This window comes from Pinus tabuliformis, chromosome X (assembly GCF_031772625.1).
Source record: "Pinus tabuliformis cultivar Carrire ecotype Pingquan chromosome X, CPIR1, whole genome shotgun sequence".
Taxonomy (NCBI): Eukaryota; Viridiplantae; Streptophyta; class Pinopsida; order Pinales; family Pinaceae; genus Pinus; species Pinus tabuliformis.
The window spans coordinates 1,231,583,172-1,231,599,123 of record NC_142308.1 but is presented as its reverse complement, the minus strand read 5'-3'; the positions used below and the strand labels follow the sequence as shown (position 1 = coordinate 1,231,599,123).

General features: G+C 37.9%; 1 protein-coding gene across 3 annotated transcripts in view; it reads left to right on the top strand.

Annotated features, from left to right (window-relative positions):
- The first annotated feature begins 995 nt into the window (after positions 1-995).
- Positions 996-15,952, top strand: part of LOC149144393 (rho GDP-dissociation inhibitor 1-like) — a 35,335-nt gene continuing 20,378 nt past the window's right edge. The window contains exons 1-2 of one of the 3 annotated variants that reach the window (XM_089448932.1): positions 996-1,235; positions 1,491-1,633. In XM_089448932.1, the coding sequence (XP_089305058.1) occupies positions 1,232-1,235; positions 1,491-1,633 (147 nt within the window). In that variant the 5' untranslated portion in view covers positions 996-1,231. The other 2 variants (XM_089448931.1, XM_089448930.1) reach the window with 2 other exon arrangements.

The following is a 15,952-nucleotide window of genomic DNA, read 5'->3' as shown; positions in this document are numbered from 1 at the left end:
ATATGTTATTTAAGTGAAAGTTAACTATATTTGAGTTAACTAGTGAATATTTATTATAAAATTGTTAGAAATGTTAATATATAATAATATATCTAGGGAAAGTAATTGTTAGGAAGCGAAAGGATTTAATAATAACTAATATATTATTATTATTATAATAATGTAATCTAATAATTAATATTATATTATTTGTCAGGTCGACAAATGGAATATCACATATCATGTGATTTACGTCGAAAAACTTTTTCTGATAAACTTGATATGGATTACAAAAGCCTCAATTCAACAATAAAATATATCTATTAAAACAATTTTATTGTTTAAGTAATTTAATTTTACTTTTAAAATAATTTCGTTATAATTTTAAATATAATTATACAATTTATAATAAAAATTATAAAAAATTTTTTTAATAATTATAATAAATAATATATTTAAATAAATAATTTAAATTTAATTTTTATATATTTATATAATATAATTATAATTTAATTAAAATAAAATAAAATATATTTTAAATAATTTAATTTTAATTTTAAAATTATTTAAATAATTTAGTTATAATTTTAAATATTTTAAAATATAAAAGGAAAACATTGAAAATAGAATAAATTATGTAACCGATTTTTTCTCAAAACTCACACAATCTTTTACATAATATTTAACAGGTAACCAATTTACTTTTTTAATTTAACGTACTAAACGATATTCAATTTAAAAAAAAAATTAAATAAATATATTTATAAACTCAATCTAAACTTAAAATAAAAAATTCATTTAATTCCAAAAATGCATAAACAACTGATTTATTTTAAAAATAACTTAAAAATAAATAAAAAATTTAATTCCAAAATGCATCCCCAGTAATAAATAAATAATAAATTTAATTGCAAAATGCATATGCCTATTCATTTGAAACGTTAATTTAAAAAAAATACAGATGCGCATATCCCGCCACCCATCTCTTAAAAACCACCTTGCGGATTAAAGGGGAGGAAAGAGAACATATAGGGATTTTGTCTATGGACGTGGGTTCAGTTCTCCCCTAGGAGAGTTCTTTCATCGCTTTTATCTGAATACTCGGGAGTTTCGATCTCTTCGGCGAAAAACTTGAAACACTGGTGCAAATTGTTGGAGTGTACAAGTGCTGCCGTGGTCCACTCCACCAAACTCTCTTAACTGTCCATCATTCTTTGGAAATCTCCCGCTATTTTTGCTCGAGAATTAAGCAATGGGTATTCATTTTTCTTGGATCTTTTCACAGACACCACAATTGAATAGCAATGAATGCATCATAATATCATTATTACGCGGGGTTGCATTCTTACTTTCTCGAAAATCAAAGAATTTTCTGCGCATTCATGGCCTTGAAAGCTTGCAAAAGATCTCTAGGCTTCAACAACAAGTTGTAACTTAGTTTATTGATCAAATTGACAATTCGTTATAGAAAATGAGCGGCCAGGGATTTGATCCAGCGTCCGATGTTTCAGAAGGAGAGCTTGAAGAAAAGCTTTCGATGGTCTCATTGAACGATGTTGATGTAGAAGAACACGAGGATTCCAGTCCCGGTGAGGACGAAGAGTTTGTCCCCGGTCCTCTTTTCCCTTTGAAGGATCAACTGGAGCGAGACAAGGTATATACTTATAACAATTACTGCACTAAATTAGCCGATTTTGCGTCCCTGAAAGCAAAGACAAATTGAATACAATTTATTTTCATATAACATAAAATACACGAGTAAAGATAATAAGAGACTTAAGCGGATTCTCTTCAATCGTAAAGATAAATCCAAAAAAGTTTGGATGCAATTGTTTTCTCTTTGAAGAAGATTATGTTAAATCTGCTTTGTTCAGGTTAATTTCAAATAATGCTCTTTTCTATGTGTCTTCTTATAATGTATGAAATCTATGCTGTTACTCTGTGCTTATTGTAAAACAGCCAAAACATTTTATTATAGCAGGGTGTCGTTCCCATGGGCAGCTTTGGTACTTTGAAAATTGAGTTAGCCATGGGGCACCTAGAGGCAGGGGAGGTCATGACTTGTGCGGCACACATTACAAACCCATGCTCATTCCATGTTTTCCTTAAGGCCTGCCATCTTAAAGCTGGTTAGACTGATGAGAGTTTACCACAACTAACCCAGGTTTTGACTCTGTGTATTTGTGCCTGAAGCAACACGTCCCAAGAGCTTCGTACTCTCCCTGGCAAAAAATTGTGCGATTCTTTAAAAAAGCCAACATTTAGGTATTGTGAGGTGTTTTAAAACATGCCAAACACCACAACTTCTAGTCATTGTTAGCTGACATTAACCTTAACAGAAATCTTTAAGAAAATGCTGTGTGAAATGCAAGGAAATCATTTAGAACTGATTTCAATCTATCTTCTTGTGCGAATGAGACAACTGATCATGCATCATGGTTGATATTATTGCTTCAGCTTTATTTTTACCACAAGGTTATCAATGCAAGAGCTTCGTGTGGTTATATTTCAGATCTAATGTTATTATAAATGAGATTGTTCTATGTGTTGTCCTGTCAGTCAATTTTTCCTTTTATGGTTTCATCGATGTCTTATCAGCTATATTTTGGTCGCAGTCGCATAGTTTTACTAAAAAGAGAAAAAAGAAAATAGATTACATTAACAGATTATACAAAAAGGGAATACATGTTACACAAAGCTTTTGCCCACTGTTTCCAGATTGGCTCGAATTACACCAAAGGCTGACTTTGGACTGTGCAACTGCAGAAAAGTTGTTCAAATCATCTTCAGAGCTAGAATTGAGAGATTTTTGAATCCCGATACAGTTTAAACCTTGAAGCTAAGTCAAAACAAAAATGGTTATGGAGGCCTCTACCAAAGGAGGGATTTTGCTGGGAACTGTGGCTATCTAGTATCAAGCTAACAATATAAGACAGCTTGTCACAATAGATTTTAGAATGCTATTGCAAACCATGTGAGATTATAATCTACTGTGCAGTGAGTATTTATGATCAAATTATAATATTAGAAACATGTCCCTTCGAATATGGATATGGAAATAGGGAAGATAGGAGAAAACTACAGAAGTAAAAAGTGCACACCATTAACATATTCAACACAGTATGTATACCATGGAGAAACTCGTGAGGTTGAAAACTACAACAAGAAATAAGGATTGTGCCTTGCTCCTTCATTCTGGATCTATAATGCAAATTATAAAGAAATAACCACTCATGATGGAGTAGCTGGACATTGTGGCCTGAATAGGCTGCTACAAGATTGCCCTCTTCCTCTTCTATGCTCTGTTATCGTACTCCTTAGCATTGCTTATCAATGGAACCAAAATTCTTCAAATAGGAACGAAATCCCATTCTTTCCTAGTAACTCATTTCTCATTGCTGTTAAGGTTAGGGTTTTTGAATGCCCCAACTCCTGATTAGGGTTAGGGTTTGGGCCCTAGGGCCCTCTATAATCTTCTTGAAAGTCTACACACAACTATCTTCACTTGTGTTTGTGATGGGAGCTGATGTGACATCCACTTGGTATTCTGTTTGTGGGCAAAAACATTTTTAATGTTTGAAACAAGATTCGGATGTTGTAGGACCCCAAATAACCATATTAGCATCAACCCTTAAAATAGACCAATAAGGCCATAGCTTTATTTTTCCACCCTAGAGAGTACCTGAAATGATGAAAAAATATTTAGTGATCCATTTCGGATCATAATACCCATACAAAGGGCATAAACTTCACCCTGTTATTATTCTGTTGGCCTAGATAATTTGTGTAGCATATGAGCCCAATACCCTTATCATTTCTAAAGATTCCGAAAGAACCCATATTTCCTTTGGAAGCCCTATCAAAGTTTAACTTGGTGTTCCTTGAGCTTGGATAGTTCCAGGTGGCTATATTGTTGGTCACAATCTTATTTTCCACGAGAGTAGAGTCACATATGCACAATTTCCCATAGATAAAATGTGTCATTTAATCAATGCAAATGATAAATAATGCCATTCCCTAATTTTCGATAACCATCTTTGATGTTAGAATCCTCCAAAGACCTCCTCCCGTGAAATTCACTCTTCATTTGATAGGACATGGTAAGAGATAGCAACCATATTTAAGTTTTTGATATTACAACCTCGACCCTCCCTTTTTTATTCACTGTATAAAATGTTGGAAACGGAGTTGTGTTGTCATGTTAATGAACAACGGGACAATACTTTGGAGCTCAAAAAAATACAATAAATTCCAAGGTAGTACCCTATTTTTTTTCAACGAATTCCCTTCACATTTTCATCATCTTTGCTTAATCTTTTGTAGGCAATGGTGTCAAGGCACATTTCTCCAAGGTTATTTAGAATTTATTTAAATAATGTAGCAGCAATACTCAATGATTTAAAATGGTGCACACCTTTCTCACAGGTGGATGCTAGTGGTAGGTTTAAGTATTTAATAGGTATTAAATTGTATTCAAAAGAGGATTATTTTTGCAAATGATTGGGAAGTGATGCTTGTGGAGGAACTTATAAACCAATCGTGAATTGAATGAAGAAGAAGATAAACTAGTAATAAGTTATACTGATAATTTGTAGAATAATATGAAATCGAAGCAATGATGAAGGATTATCAGATATAGAATTTCAGTTAGTGGTGACATTGAATCTTTAATTATGAAGAGTCATTTGCCTAGCTCTTCACTCTATTTTATAACAACAAAGTATACTTTCTTGATTGCATATGTTTGGGTACCAATTTGAGTTTGTTCTAACTAAGCCATCTAGATTTAGCCATAAGACCTTTCAACTTGTTCTTTTGAAATTATACTTTAAATCACCCAAAAACTCTAACCATGAATACTTGTCCTTGGGTGAATCTTATAGTAGACCCCTTGGGGGTATTTACTCTAAGACCATTTTGGTCACTTAATGCCTAAAATCTGTTGGGGAGGCCTTCCTTGTGGGGATTGTACCTAACCACAGAAAGCAGGTGAGTAGTTGTTGAGGTGACAGTGGTAACTCTCGCATTGCTGCTCTCAATATAGATTTGCTTAAAGCAGCCTTGCACTAAGGCACTAGATTTTGCCATAACAGGTGCCATTTTATCAAAGATGATGTTGCAACGAAATCTAGCACTCCCACATGATGTCAAGTCACAACCATCAAGGGGTTAGTTTGTGCAACGTAGGAAGGCTACCCACTATCACGTTAGTAGCTCTTCCTCTCTATTTACATTCAACTCAAGGAAGGCTTTCCTAAAAAGTGTTGAAGAATGTAACTAGTGTTGGTCTTCATAATTGTATTTGATGAAAAGAAAGAAAAATAATTTTTATTGTAAAAGAAAAATTATTTTGAAGCATGGGTTTCATGCTCTTTTATTTATTTTCTAGGTCAAAGCTTCCATTGAAGGCTTTAAGGTTTTGTAATGAGTCAAAAGAGTTTGTCACATTTATTAGACCCTTCTTGGGCTTTTGTATCATGTAAATAAACTTTCTTTTGAGTCAAAACAATCATTTTCCTCCTCCTCACCAAGTCGGCCTTGTCCTGTAGAAGTCAACCCAGAAAGAGGGAATTTGATCCTGTGGAAGCAATATAAATAGAAGCAGCTCAACTCATTTGAAGCACACACTCAACAAGTTCGATCTGCAAGAGAAAGAGGATGAAGAAAGAGGGCAAAGTATAGGAAAAGAAGACCTAATCCAAGGAAGAAAAAGATCGAAGTTTGTAGCATTTATCTCTCTCACACATGCGATTTTTTCTAGGGTTTTTGGGCTAGTTGCAGGGGCCGAAAGTTTTACAGTAATTGTAAGTTCGAATTTTTGACGCTGGGAGGCCGAAATTCTGGATTGAAGCAGTATTTGAGGAGTAGACACTTGGAGGGTTTTGCAGAGTTCATCTACCAAAAGGATGGGCTGACTTGGTGATTGGAGGAGGTCTTTGTCAGGGTCAAAGGTCTTGGATTGTCTCAATTTGATTTGAATCTACTAGTTGAAGAGTTGCACTGGGTTTTCCCTTGGACAGGGGTTTTTCCCCCGCTGAGTGCCTATATCTAGTGTTCCTTGTTCTTTTGATCTTCATACAATTTTAATTTGGTAATTGCTTGATCAAAGATAACATAATAAAGAAGTAAAAAGAAGCCAACATACATCACAAGTAATTATCAAGAAACGAGGAATCAAACCCTAATATCTACATGCGTTAATTTCTCAACATGGTATCAGAGCTAAGGTGAAGGAAGGACTATTTGAAGATCACTTTGTTGGCTATCATTTGAAGGAAGGAAAATAATCTTGGAAGAAAAGATCACTCTCTCAATGGCAAGTTATTTGAAGATGGGACTCAATCTCATGAAAATTGCAAGAAGCTTGGTTGGAAGGATCATCTACAATCTATCTAGAAGAGTCAAAAGTGGAGGATTCCTGGTTGACCTTACAGGTACACTTGACGATGATAATCCGTGGATCATTAATAGTGGAGCCTCAAGACACATGACATGAGAAAGTGAACAACTTCACATTCTTTCAAAAGGATCATCATCACATGCAGTGGAGCTTAGAGACAACAATAACTATGCAGTCAAGGGCCTTGGCAAACTACTTGGGAAACTTAGATTGAAGTAGCGTATCCATAATTATTCTATACTTATCACTCTCCACTATTCCCTAGATTGCATCTTCATTCTTCGGGCTTGTGGTCATTGGCTCATTGGAATTGTCACTCTCTTATCTCCATCCTTGAGTCTAGGCCATAAACTTTTCCCTAGAGATTGATGTAGCTAAAAGAGTGATAAAAACATAAAATGGCTACAATGAAAGAAAAAGAAAGTTAAAATGCAAAAGATGGCCAGGACATTAATTAACGCGTAGGTAAAATCCTAGTAGGAGCTCTACCCCCAATTAACCATCACCTAGTTTCCGAGTGCTTGATGCTCCATCATATAGATGAACCTTTGCATGTCCTTGTTACCCACCAAAAGTGGGTAACCCATAGGAGAATTGTTTTCTCTTGTTTTGGACAACCAACTAACCAACAACCCTATACATTGCTCAGTTATGATCATATGCCACGGTCCTCCACCACTTGCATTGGAAATATACCTCTCACCATTTGACACTCCTCTTGAAGGAAGGTGGGTTACCACTTTAACCATTTTGCAATCAAGTGCTTTTACTTAATGTTTTGGGCATTCTAGCATGGATAAAGGGGTAATTTGGATGATTGATTGATCTTGATTGTAAACTTGTTCTCTCACCTTACCAGGGGAATTAGTCTTGACCCTACTTCAGTGGGACCTCCAATGGGTCCTTAAGGTTTTAGTAGGGGGACTACTTGGGAAACCTGGATTGAAGTAGCATATCCATAACCATTCCATACTTAACACCTTTCATCATTCCCTTGATGTCACATCTATCCTTTGGGTTTGCTATCATTGGTTCATTTGATTTGGCATCCTCATATCCATATCCTTGATTCAGGGCTGGAAAACTTTGTCCTGGAGGTTGATGCAACCAAAAGAAAGATAAAATCATAAGATGGCCACAACAAAAGAAAAATAAAAGTTTAAAATGCAAAAGATGGCTAGGACATTGATTAGCGAGTGGGAAAAAGCGTAGCATGAGATCTAGTCCCCCTCGTTAGACATCACCTAGTTCCTCACCACTGGATTCTCCATCACATAATAAAGGAACCCTTGCATGTCCCAAACTTGACGAGTGAAAAATCAACTCATCCTGAAGGGGTAAATAAATGCTACATCATTAAAAGCAAGCTTGGACACCTAAGCTATGCTATTTACCGAAGTATGATAAAAAAGAAATAAAAGGCACACTAGAGGGGTGGAAAAAGTAGGTCGAGGAAAAGGGTAATTCATGCCTCCATGATTTCTCCCACCACACTTCTAAATACTTAGGATGATGGACCTCCATCAGCTGGTTCGATGGCCATGGCACCTAACCATGAAGCCTTTCCCCTCTGTTGCCACCACTGTTACAAACACCTATGAATTGGAGGGTTGACTTTGGACATTTCACCTCCCCTTAGGGGTTGGAAGCACCTAATAGGGTTGACCATCTAGCCACCCCTAAGAAGGTAGGCAACACTTTTATAGGACTTGGTATGGTCTAGTTATATATTTGAAGGTAATTCTGATTTGAGGTCTTACTATGCCTTTAACAATTAAGTATGGTCTAGTATGATGCATCTATGGTCATTGTCTCTAATGAGTGCTTGCTTTATGAGTTTGAGATGGTTTTTCTAGATGGTCCTTCACAGAGTGGTAGAAGCCTTGAGGGAAAATTCACTCAATGCCTACTCCAGATGATTCCCAGGTTGTACCACACATCTAGAGAGAAGTGATGACTTTGCAGATGCAACATTTCCCTCCACAGCAGAGCAGTGAGAATTTTGATGAATCCAATAGTTGATTGACACCTTAGAGCACCCCAGATTCTAAAACGTTGAACTCACTTTGCTTAGTGTTTGAGATTCTTGATGATGTACCCAACAAACACAACATGCCCCTAGGCTGTGGCCTTGAAACTGTTTGTTGGGCATGGCTTGATTCAAAGTCCAGATGATGATGGTCATCCCCAAGATGACTAGGGAGGCCTTGTACCACCTCATGGAGCCCCAACGCTTGAGAGAGATTGCACCACGATGTCTTGATGGCACCCTTCGAGATGACACAAGGCACTCAAAACTGGCTTTTGACACATGGAGACTCTTTGAGGCTTGATTTTAGGGCTTTCCCTTAATCACTTGGTTGATTATGATGGTTGGGGATGCATCTTGCCCATTCCATGCATTTTTGGAGCTTTATTAGCCCTAAAAGGGTATGATGTCATGCTATAGAGGAGTTTTGAGTCACACGTGTGGGATTTTAGTGGTTTATTTTATTGTATTGAGCTATTGGGTTGGCTTGTAACCCATTTTCTTCATGTACACTCAAAATTGAACTTATCATAGGGCTTTTAGGCAAATTAATGGAATTGATTGACCTCATATAAATAGAGGATCACTCCATTCTTGTTTATCATTATCTCTTGGATTTTGGCCTCCTTTAGAGAGATTGACTTAGCCTAGTGTAACTTGCTACTTGGGGAGATTTGATCTTGTCAGAGCTACTACATTGGAGATTGATTTTTGTCTTGGAGATGTCTTTTTGAATTGAAAGGAGGTTATTTCTCGGAAGAATTGTAAGTTAATTGCAATTTTTCTTGTTTTTCATGTGATTAATTAATGCTAGGGTTTTTCTTATTCCATGTCTAAATGCATGTTATTATGGAAAATTTTGCTTGATTGTTGCATGTTAAATTTATCTTCCAAGAAATCCATGGGGACCTCCTAGAGAGCTTCCCCTACTTAATTTCTCCCTTCAAAAAAAAGATAGTTAGGGTTTATCAGGCGAAAACTAGGGTTCCTCCTTACTCCAATCATTAATTCACTCTCTTAAATGTAGCCCTAAAGACTCCATTGCCCAATTGGGGGTAGGCACTAGGAATCTTTGTGTTGGTCAAAAATTACCAAAAAATTCTATATTTTCCTCTCTTTTATTTTTCTAAGTCCTTCAAGGCAAGCCACTAGGGTTAGTTAGTAGGGTCGAATTCAATTAGGGCAATTCTTGGGTAGACGTTGGAGCTTAATTGGCTTGGATTTTACCTGGTTGATCCTTTTCACTCAATCTAGCGTTTTGCATGGTCGAATAATGAATTTGCCCTAGTAGGGTTGACTTCATCCTCCCTAAGCATTTGTGCCTTAGAATAACCATAACCCTAGCTAGTGCTTCAACTTAGGGCTTAATTTGAAGGTTTACCTCCTTTCTTGTTGATTACATCATTTGCAAACCCTTTCCTTGGTACTTGTATGCCTATTCCTTTATTGATCTATATCTTGAAACCCTAGGTCACACATGCCTCTTTTAGGGCTTGGTATATGATACACAGCTCCTATACAAAAATAATTGTCTTTGTTCATTAAAGAGTATCTCTATCTAGTCTACATGTACATCATTTTGAGCCATATAACATAGAATACCTTTTAGATGATAACTGGGAAGCCTCCCTTGTGGTGCAATTTCATTAAAGAGCAAGAATCAAACTGCTATGATGACAATGTCAATGTCCCTCATTGTTGCAACATGGTCTGACCTTTGCCTTGTGAGGCTTCTCACAAGGCTTGTTAGATATTGAGGCAACAGTCCCAACCTTGATGAGCATGAAACTAACTCATCATTAAGGGGTAATAAGTGCTAAATCATTAAAAGCAAGCTTGGGAATTGAGCTATGCTTCCTATGAAAGCATTATAAAAAATGAGGCTTCTCACAAGGCTTGTTAGATATTGAGGCAACAATCCCAACCTTGATGAGCATGAAACTAACTCATCATTAAGGGGTAATAAGTGGTAAATCATTAAAAGCAAGCTTGGGAACTGAGCTATGCTTCCTATGAAAGCATTATAAAAAATAAGTAAAAGGCGCTTTGGAGGGGTGGAAAAGGCAAGTCGAGGGAAGTGGTATCTCATGCCTCCACGATTGCTCCCTTTTTACATCTATACACTCAGGATGATGGATGTCCATCAGTTGGTCCCATGGCCATAGCTATGGCAACTTGTCATGAAGTCTTTCCCTCCATTGCCATTATTATCACAAACACCTATAGATTGAAGGGTTGATCTAGGACATGTCATCTTCACTTAGGGGTTGGAAGCACCTAATAGGGTTAACCATCTAGCCATTCGCAATGCAATTAGGGAACAATTTTACGGGACTTGGTCTGGTTATATTTTTGAAGGTGATCTTAGTTTGAAGTGTTATTATGCCATTAACAATTACGTATGGTCCACTTTGATGCATCTGTGGTCATTTTCCCTAATGTTCGGAGGCTTTCACTTAATGTTGAGATGGTTTTTGCTAGGTAGTTCGTCACACAGAAACAAAGGCCGTTGAGGGCACATTATATCTCTCCACCACACAACATTCCCATGTTGTTTTACACTTTCTAGAGAGTAGTGATGACCTTACAGGTGTTGCGTTGCCCCTCCATAGCAGAGCGTTGGGTACTTTGATGATTCCAATTGATGATTGAAATCTCAGAGCATCGCCAGATGTTGAAATGTTGATCTCCTATTGCTTGGTGTTGAATTTACTTGATGTTGTACAAAGCGGACCCAACATGCCCCCAGGTTGACCTTGACATTGTTTCATGGGTGTTTCATGATCCGGTGTCCCAATGATGATGGTCATCTGTGGGGTGGCAAGGGAGGGCTTGTACTTACACTTGGAGCCCCAACGTTGGGGGGGGGAGAGAGAGAGAGATAGAGATGATGCCATGTCAACCATCCAGCCCTTGTAAGGGTGACATAAGGCACCGAGAGTGTGGTTTTGACACATGGAGGCATTTTGAGGCATTTCTTGAGGTTTTCCTTAAAGGCTCAGAGTTGATTATGATGATGGGAGTATCATCATGGACATATCATTTGCCCATCCCATGAACTTTGATATCATTTATGGCCCAAAAAGGGCATGATGTCATGCTTTTAGAGGATATTGACCCACACTTGTGGTTTTTGTTACCCACCAAAATGGGTAACCCTATAGGAGAAAACTTTTCTCCCGTTCTTCACATCCATCTAGCTAGACATGCAGCCCTTGACAACCACTACTAGTCAATGACTTGTCATTATATCTTTGCCACCTGCTTCAGCCATATGCTTCTCACCCATCTAGCAAGAGCACATGGACGAAGGTGGGCTTCCGATCAAAATTTACTTTATTCATTTTGTAATCGAGTGCTTATGCTTGTTTGTTTTTGGGCATTTGGTATGGATTATGGGGTGAATTGGAAGGAGGGGTTTTCATTGTGATCTTGTTCCCTCACCTTAAATGGGGGGTTAATCTTCGATCCTAGTCCAGTGAGACCTCCCCTAATGGCCCAATGGGTATATGAGGGGCATTACTTGGGAAGCCATAATAGAGATAGCGTAGTTCCATCTATCCCTATTCCATACTTACCACTTTCCATCATATATTACAAGCCCTTATCTCACATCTGTTCTTCGTGTTCAACTGGCCATTGGTTCTCTAGGATTTGGCACCCATACATCCTCATGCCTGGGTAGGGCTCGAAACTTTGCCCTGGGAGGTTGATGTAGCTAAAAGAAAAATAAAGAGCATATCATGGCCACAAAATAAAATAAAAAGAAAGATGGTTGAGACATACACATTAGCATGTGGGAAAAATCCTAGCATGAGCTCTACCAAGTTCTTGAGCAAATGTTGCTCCATTACATCATAAAAGAAACCCTTGCATGTCCCAAGCTCGATGAACAATGAAATGACTCATCTTTAAGGGGTAATACAACTGCGATACATCATTTAAAGCAAGCTCTAACCCTTTCAGCTACAAGTAGTAATGCAAAGAAAAATCAAGAAAAAGTAAAAGGTGCACGAGAGGGGTGGAAAACAAAGGCTGAGCTAGTATCTCATGCATCTATTATTTCTCCCTCCTCACATCTATACACTTAGGATGTGGATCCCCATCATGCTGGTCCCTTTGACCATGGTACTTGGCCATGAAGTCTTCTCCCCTTTGTACCATCATTATTATTCACTAACACCTATCAATTGAAGGGTGGACTGAGGAAATGTTACTTCCCCTTAGGGGTTGGAAACACATAATAGGGTTGTGCTTTAGCCACTCCTACGTAGGGAGGAAACACTATTGTGAGCTCAAGGTCTTGATTTTGGAAGGGAATCCCCATTTGAAGTTTTAAATAGGCCATTACATTCAAGCTTGTTTCACTTAGATGCAATAATGATAATTGTCCCTAATGACTTGTTGCTTTCACTATACTTTATGTTGTGATTGTTAGGTGGTTCAACAACCCATGTCTTGGGCGCCTTACCCATAGGTACCTATACCATTAGAGAAGTCTATTGCCACCCATAGGTGAAGCGTTGAGAGCCTAGGGTCTCCGAACAACAGTAGCACATCACATATGACCCTGGGCACCTCCTGTACCCAACCCATTCTGCCACTTTGCACTACATTTGATGATTCTTTATGATGATACACTTGGAACCAACATGCCCCTAGGCCAACCTTAACACCACATGAAGGATGACAACTAATTTAGGGCCCAAATGAGGATTGTATCACCTTAAGAGACTTGGGAGGGCTAGTAGCACTTGAAAAGCCCTCAATGTTGGAGTAGAGATGGACATTTTTCTATGATTGGAGACCCAGGAGACCTCGTTGTGGTGCCTCAGTTGGATTTTGAGGACCATAGAGAGCCATTGATGGAGATTTGAAGGCCAACCCTCAAATGATGATTTAGATGCTACTACATCACTGTTGGCACCTTGTGGCATCAACGCTTAGCATTTGGAGTTTCCTTTATGGATGCCATCAACCCTAGAGGCCTCACGACTCACATGTGTGGGGTTTTACTTGCATTTATGACAAATCATGTTGGGTTGGCTTGTAATCCAAGGGTTTCATTGTGATTTTACTTGTTAGTAGGGAATGTTGGGTTAAATTAGAACTCATCCTCATATACATAAAGGAGAGGATCATTGTTATTCATCATCATTACTTGTGATAATTCGGTCTCTCTTGAAGAATTTTTGCCTTATTGTTCCTTTGGAGAGATGTGACCTATGGAGTATTTTTTGTATTGGAGCTATGTTTTGGTCTTTGGAGAAGTTGCCTTGGATCAATGATTGGATTGTACATGCATATTGTCTTGTAAGTGCTTTATTATTGAAAATTTCTGATTTTATGTCTAATGTATGGAATAAATTGATGATCTAGGGTTTTTCTATTGTGCCCTAATTTATTGAATATCAATTGTATGGAAGCTAGGTCTCATTATTGCATGCATTACTCATTGTATGATATGTGAATGAAAATCCCCTTGGTGATCTTACATTAGCTCTCCCAAGTGAATTTTGATCCCTCACAAAGGTAATAGTTAGGGTTTTGTTGCTAGGGCATCAAAATATTTCTACTCCTTTGCAAGTTTTATCCATTCTTAAGAATCCATAGACTCCATCAACCCTAGGACTAGGCATTGGCCATGTCTTGTTGGTGATCAAGTCATCTTTTATCCACAAATTGAATTTATCTCTCATTTTCTTTTAATGCAACTCTCTTAAGGCCAAGCAACCCAACTAGGGCTTAATACGAATTGGCTAGGAAAATGAATTTTTGGTCTTGGAAAGTATCAAGATCAAGGCTTGCAGTGGTTGCCTCAAAATCATTCCTATTGGTGGCCATACTTTCCATTTCCATACATAATTTTTCTTGCCCTAGTCGTTTTCCCTAGGATAAAACCCTAGTTTGGTTAAAGCTTCAACTTGAGGGCTTGTTGACTCTTTCATGTACCTTTCTCTTGTTGATACTCATTATTGGAAACCTTTTCTTTACACCTTGACCTTGGGACATTCCATTTTCCACGTTATTACTCAAACCCTAGGTATAACATGCCTTATTTTTTTTTCGCTTGTCTAAGGGAAGCGCATTGCCTCTTCTTCATCGCTTGAGCCTTGTCCTTAAGTTGAGTTCTCCCTTAGAAGCCTTTTAGTCACTGTTACCACTCAAACCAACAGGGGACCTAAAGGGGTTCCTAAGAGCGCAATTGCTAGGTTAACGGGAATGGTGGAGGCTTAGCCCACTGTCACCACAGCTAAGTCTCCCCGCTCTTTACGGACTTTCACCAATGGGAGCAGTCCCGGTAGTGTAGGGATCACTTGTAAAGTATATGTCAATGGATAGGTGGGAAGTGACCCTAGAAACCCTTTCCCAAGGATGGAGTGAAGAATGGAACTTTCTTGCTCTTTAAGCAAGGGACTTGATTGTCCAAGGGTAAGGGGTGAGGATTGGAGGGTTGAGGGAGAAGGAATAGGCTTATCGACGAGGTCTTCAATCCATATATTCCTTGGGAAACTTGGATTCCCTAATGTTCTTTGACAAATAATCTTTATTGAGAAGTGGGAGCACATGGGGCCAAGTGGACCCAACCCTGGCTCGGCGATGGAATGTAGCAACCAATGATGTTTCTATCTTAGACAAGCTGAAAGGAAAGGACTAAACAAGAATATTTACTTCAAAGGGTTGAATTGATCTTGTTGAGGTCTAGCCTTGGGGATGCCTAGGTAAAATTCGATCCTAGGGCTAGGGATAGGGCTTGGGATTCTCAGAGATTCCACTGTTAGAATTGCCTCAAACTTGGAGGAGAGGGAGGGGACCCACCAACGCAGTAGCCTGTAGGAGATCAAAGTTTTTCCTTGGGTCAATTCCTAGGAAATTGATGCCCTAGGTGACCTTTGAGGGCTAGACTTGGGAAAAAATGGTAAAAGGTAACAAAGGTGAAGGATATGACCCCCCTTTTTAGGGGTTAATGTGTAATTCACTTGGGGATATGGATTCAAGGATGATGATGAGTAAGAACTTGGTTTCTTGATCAAGGAGGCTCGAAAAGTCAGCTTCATCCAATGTTGAGAGAAAGAAAAGAAAAGTGACCTTCAAGCATTTATACTTCAAAGAAAATGATGCAAGCTTATCGAGATAGTTAATCTCTAGGATGTTTCATTCATATAACATTGGCCCATACATTAAATTAGCTAAAACATGCTTAATTCCACATTTCAATTATGCAAAAACTACCCTAATTTTAGCAGTATGCAGCAACAAGAATAACAACGTCAAAATTTACTTACAATGTTATAGAATATATCCAACCAGCATTTCATTTGCAAGACAAAGCTCCGAGACAAGAAAAATAGCCCAAATCCATACGTCAAAATTCAGCCATCTCCAAAAAATATCCTCCAAGGAAAAAATGTGAAGTTCTTTATGATTAGAGAGATCCCATGTCAAGTGATGATCCAAATGAATGTATCTAATGTTAGTATATAGTCTCCTAAGGAGCTTGAATTAGCCTATGGGCCTATATTAGCCCCAAATGATAAAATAAT